A 6,286-nucleotide genomic window follows, 5' to 3' on the forward strand; every position below is an offset into this window, starting at 1 on the left:
CAGGACGGTATGGACGTTACGGCCGGGAAGATCCGCGTTAGACCTGGTCTTCAGCAACCCATGCTTGTCGTAAGAGGTACCTGTGCTTGTCGTAAGAGGTAACTGTGCTTGTCGTAAGAGACGAGTAACGGGATCGGGTGGTCAGGCTCGCTGACTTGGTTGATGCATGTCATTGTGTGCCAATTGCGTAGATCGATACTCATGATGTGAATCACTGGATTATCCAGACTCGATTATTTACAGACCGCCGTCATATACACTACAACGCAAAAGTTTGTTATCGAGTTCTGCAGTAAAATTGCAAATAATCCCCGGATAAGTTAAAAATAATTCGCGAATAGTTTACAAATTACTCGCGACTAAATTGCGTCTAAATTGCGAATAATTTTCAAATAATTCGCGAATAATCTACGCGTGGCGGGCCATGGCAATACTCCCCATACATACAATGTTTAGTATACTAGTATGATACTTCACTGTGAATGGATTGTAGGTACATCTAATGTTTAATAAATGCATATAATACATTTGTGCTATATTAATGCTGTCATTAAATATTCTTATTGACACGAATATTTGATTCATGATCAACTTGCATCGTACAGGTATACATTTATGAACTAGCATATACTTACGTAGTGGTGTGATGATGCCACTTTGACGACCGCCTCCGTGGTCTAATGGTAGAGCGTCCGCCCGGAGAGCGGAAGGTCCGGGGTTCGATCCCCGACCGCGTCATACCAAAAAGACGTTAAAAGATGGTACTTGTTGTTATCCTGCCAGGCGCTCGGCATAAAGGGACTTAAACAAGGACTGGTCGGCTCGGAGTCAGTATTCTGTGTCTGAGTGGGGTATTCATGTTAAACTGCGTGATCTAGCACTATAAATCGGCATCTGTCCGAACCAGTACAAGCAGCCACACACACGTCGCTATATAAGTGCAATAATCTTCACCTCACCTCACCACTTTGCCACGGGTTATGTCACAGTTTATGTATGTACACGTACTTTGGAGTGAGTGAGTTTGGTTTTACGCCGCTTTTAGCAATATTCTAGCAATATCACGGCGGGGGACACCAGAAATGGGCTTCACACATTGTACCCATGTCGGGATTCGAACCCGGGTCTTCGGCGTGACGAGTGAACGCTTTAACCACTAGGCTACCCGACCGCCCCTACACGTACTTGGGTAAAACACACACCATGTACATGTATGGAGGGACGCCCTGATGTGTGCACACACAGTTAACGTTTATATGACTATACTCCTACAAAACCGATTATAATGTACGCATTAGACACATATATTTCAATTACCATGTTATTTAAATAAAAAAAAACAACTATAATATATGGAACTTTCTGCGTTTAACATATGCTCAGTGTCATTGTGATATAAAGTTTTACAAACATTCTGCAAAGTTCCCGCGTAGCTACGCAAAAGTTTTACAAACATTCTGCGTAGTCCCCGCGTAGCTACGCAAAAGTTTTACAAACATTCTGCAAAGTTCCCGCGTAGCTACGCAAAAGTTTAACAAACATTCTGCGAAGTCCCCGCGTAGCTAAGCAAATGTTTTACAAACATTCTGCGAAGTCCCCGCGTAGCTACGCAAAAGTTTTACAAACATTCGGCGGAAACTTTGCGAAATAAGGTAAAAGACTTTGGCGTTATAGTGTGACTTGAATACTGCTCAGTACGGCGTTCAACAACAAACAAACAAAACATTATCATGTAAGATAATGGCACTTTTCTGTTTTCAGATACAGATTCTGCTGATCTGTCAGTTGAAGATGGAAAGTCTGAGACTGGGGAGGTGGTTTCCATTGATAAAGAAAACTCCGGAAGTCGGGTCCTCTTGTCCGTCGGAGCCACGGCTCTTTGTGTTCTGATTTCTATTCTTTAGATTCCATCATGCTGTGTTCGACTGCAGTACAGTTATATCATTACTGATGATGTGGTACTTTTAAGCATTCCTGTCAACGATGTTCTACACGAGAGTGGGTGCCCCTCAAATATCAATGACATGGTATTAAGTGTTTGCTGGCATTCCCCGTAAAACATTGATCAGCATTCTTCGTGACTCACGTACAAGTAAAACTCCGACCTGTGTTTTTGCGGTTTGGGACTTTGTTCGGCCATGGCGGGGGCGGGGAGGGGGTCACGGCTGGCCCAGTCGTCTAAGGCGCCGCAATTCGCTGTGCAGAGTTGCGTATCTTGGACACGCCAGAAATCTATGATTGTGGGTTCGAATCCCGGTTCGCCCCGATTATGTTTCTAGGTTTGTCAGCACCATACCCGTGCTCGTGGGTTTCACCGAAGTGGTAAAGGTCCGAGACATGCATCATTTAGGGCTTTCTCCCACATTAATCTGACACCCCGTGGTATAACTGTTACATACTATTTCAAGCGACGTTAAACCCACTGACCACACTTTTCATTGAGGGAGCCGAGTAATCAAATTAATGTTTTCACTACTTTTTTTGTCTAAACATCTTACTTATCGAATAGTTTTCTTTTTGTTTGTAATAAACCTGAGGCAATTCTATTTCCTGAAACATTACATCTTTAAATATCCCAGACCCCGCCATGGATATTAAATGGTCGGTTCCTAACAACAAAACTGTTGTTACAGGTTGTTGTTTTAGGTGTTGTTTTACAGGGAATGTCACCGAACAATTCAGCAACAACAATATACCATATGTTTAAACAAGCCCGTGACGGTTTGGACATTGTAGATAAAGAGCAAGAGATCTTCAGAGAGTGTCTCAATTCTTTGTGTAAACGAGTTGTACTTTATAGAACCTTTTTCAAAGTACCTATTAATTCGAATTTAATACCCGTTTATGTTCTTTAAGGGTATGTAGTCAAATTATGAGTTCTTAAAGTCAAGATTTCGTTAAGAAGAGACCGCACCCAGTCCAAACTGGTTACCTTGCAGCGGAATGCGCAATGACGAGGCGGGAGTATTGCGAATGTGGACTATTTATAGCTCCTGTCCGTCCGTTTCTGATTAGTTGCATCACGGACGTACATACATTCTATATACGTCTTTTGTTGCATTGAAACAGTACCGGCAGTTTGTCTCAGGGATTCTTCCCCTAGAATCTTTAGATAGATAAATCTTTCTAAACAGCCGAAAATCAAATAATTTGTTCTTTGCCTCGCACACCTCCAGCTCTCAGATATAATGAGGACATTCGGATAAGAGAAAACTCGTTAATCCGAACTCAGTCAACTCGATATATCTTTCATAACGATATGACATTATGATATTAATCATAGTATATTTCGGTATGTTTTCCTCTTCTCTCTCACAGTAATCGAAGATTGCATTCGTATATCACAACACGTTTAATCAAATCAGATTGTTGTTGCAATTGGCCGTACTGGTTAAATAACGAGACGCACAATTGGTGCGACTCATCCACGTGACCCATGCGTCCAGATTACGCATGACGTATCAGTAAGCAAAAGAGGCAATAACTCAAATATTAATTCATATACGACATGCACCAATCAGCACTCAAATAGTCGAAAAATGTTACAGAATACGAGTACGTTAATTTGTTATTGTACTCATATATTTACTATCGAAATTGCGAATTTTCTCTTTTTTAATTAATTGTTATGGTTTTCACTATATATCATACTCCACATACGACCTAATTATCCTTAATATTTCCTCTTTGATATTATGACGTAATCGATAGTAAATTATTGTGAGTGGTTACGGATTCATGTTCGAAGTCGTGTCGCAAGGATATTTTGTGTACTTCCGCTTCCGATGTTTGTAAATACTAACAAGACTATTGTCAACATTTGAAATATCAGCAATGGTGCTTTAAAGTTGGTTCTCCATTCTGTCCGTTGTGCAAACTAGGGGTTTTAGAGTTTTGTTATTTTTTTGTAAAAATGTTAAATAACCATTAAAAAGTACACATCAGATGTTCATTTAAGAAACACAGAGAGAGGAATGGAACTGTTCTTAATGTCGACTGCTCTTATTTGTAAGTAAATTTATCCAATTCAACACCAAAGCAGTCATTTGCAGTTTTACATCCGCGACGAGCAAGAATTGTACAAATCAAAAGAAACTTGGATGAGTTCGGTACTGCAAGGGAGATAACCGATGATTGTGTCACACATTCCCACATCGGAAGAACGTGTGACCGCATTTCTGAGGCCACTCGTAATATATACTCACTCGCTCACGATTTCTAGTCCGAAGTTCCTCTCTCTGTGTGTGTTCCAGCTCTGTGACAGTCAGTTTATTTTGATAAATAAATATGGTAATTTGTAATGATGACCTTAACATACAACAGAGGAATATACTGTTTAAATCAAGCAGTTTTCCGGTGAATTTGGGGTATTATTCTATTCCATAGTCAATGTGCATGGAGCAAGGGTAACTTCAGCAGAGAAAACAATACCAACGATATTTTAGATGGCTGCAGTCGCCTATTTTATTTCATTAAAACCCCGAGTGTAAATTGTAGTCAACTTTCCCTTATATAGTCGTTCTTAGCAACACGTTGCTCGAGTGTATGTTCTACGTCACTTCCTGTTGCGATATACTCTCTATCGAATCCACTATTTTCTTCTTGACTTCCTGTTACAAATGTGTACATATATCGCTATAGAAAATATTTTCGCTTTTGCTGTGTGTATTTATAAGACATGTAGGTGTACCCAGTAGTTTTGTTGTGAAAGTGCACAAATCTACGCATAACTGAGGTTTTTGTATGTAAATCTTCGTCACGTGATCGTATTCGCCCGTTGTGTATGTTTTGTGCATTAATATATGTACCAAATACAATGTTGTTTATCATCTAATTTATGTGTCTACATTATGAACCTTAATTAACTGTTAGATAACTCAATCATGAATGACTGTCATATATTCATTTACAAAACCTTTAACATATTAGAAGACCTGTTTTGATCCGCGAACATTTTGCCATCAATTAGAAGAAATCAGTTTGAAAAGGTGTCTATGTTAGCATAATGGCATGACCATTGTTTACTGTTGTTTGACTTGTTAAAACAAGATTGTTCAGACGTATTAATAAAAGAACGTTACGGTCTATTAATTTTGCCAATACTGGTTCATATAAATCATGACAAAATCTGCATATGTGCGCATGACGCGGTTGTCACGTGTGTATTCACGCACTCATTGTGTCTGTTCGCGCGTAATACCTTTTTGCACTATGTTAGTTAAAGACTACGTTTTGAATTAACTATTTCAATCATGCTGGTGCCTTTCTTAACCGAATGCAACGTTTTTCGATACCATTTTCCATTGTAAATATCGTTTGACCATTGCTTTTTTTTTTTTAAAGAATTTCAAAAATAATTTCTTGCTGATCCAGACTTAAGTACCTTTGTCACGCCCCTGTGACGTTATTGAAATACGGCGTATGGAAAATGGCAGAGTGTAACGCCGAAATTAATTGGCTTCAATATTAGCTTACCATACACACATTCTCAGTTCAAACGACGTGTGTTTGTAATGGCTTTCGATGGGGGTGTTTAGCTTTAACGGCAAATAAAATATCTGACGCCAGATAAAAGTTATTTATTTATCGATGCACTGATAGAGCGGTGTTCCCACTGTGTGTACTTATTTCTGTACAGTACTGTATTTCGTTGCTGTGGCATCACCCAATGCCGGTTATCTCATCCTAGAGCTAGTCGGTAAATAAATGTAAATCATTTGTGTTTGTGTTTACAGTTTCTTTTGTTTGTTGTCACAAAACGGCAAGATCCCACCTATGTCACGAAAGGGGGCATAGGTGGGCCAGTCGTCTAAGGCGCGCGATTCGCTGTGCAGAGTTGCGTCCCTTGGGCACGCCAGAAACTTATGATTGTGGGTTCGAATCCCGGTTTGCCCCGATTATGTTTCCAGGTTTGTCAGCACCATACCCGTGCTCGTGGTTTTCACCGAAGTGGTAAACGTCTGAGACCTGCATCGGTTTTTGTGTCTGCAGAAGATAAAAGTTTAGCCCATGATCAGGAACAAATATGGACATGCCCACATATTAAATTGGTCAAGGTCGGAAAGCTACAGTAACTTAAGTAACAGGTTTGTCTCCTATATCGATTTTATATTTGCCTTTAGGTCGCTGCTTACGCATGCAAACAAATAACTGGTCTCTAAATTGATACCTAAGATGTATTCCAAGACGTTTCAATGTCACATTACATAACAGCTTATCTCAGCTACACACATTACATTAGAACGATAGAGACAATAGAGATTTTTTCGTTTGTTTGTTTGTTGTT

At 39.8% G+C, this 6,286-nt stretch overlaps 1 protein-coding gene across 2 annotated transcripts in view; it reads left to right on the forward strand.

Annotated features, from left to right (window-relative positions):
• Positions 1-5,720, forward strand: part of LOC139445053 (uncharacterized) — a 69,170-nt gene extending 63,450 nt beyond the window's left edge. For both annotated transcript variants that reach the window (XM_071226118.1, XM_071226120.1), the window contains one exon: positions 1,762-5,720. In XM_071226118.1, coding sequence (XP_071082219.1) covers positions 1,762-1,904 — 143 coding nt within the window. In that variant the 3' untranslated portion in view covers positions 1,905-5,720. The remainder of the gene's footprint in view (positions 1-1,761) is intronic.
• The last annotated feature ends 566 nt before the right edge of the window (positions 5,721-6,286 follow it).

Source organism: Haliotis cracherodii, unplaced genomic scaffold, assembly GCF_022045235.1.
Source record: "Haliotis cracherodii isolate W230 unplaced genomic scaffold, xgHalCrac1.p SCAF_6, whole genome shotgun sequence".
NCBI classification, from domain to species: Eukaryota; Metazoa; Mollusca; class Gastropoda; order Lepetellida; family Haliotidae; genus Haliotis; species Haliotis cracherodii.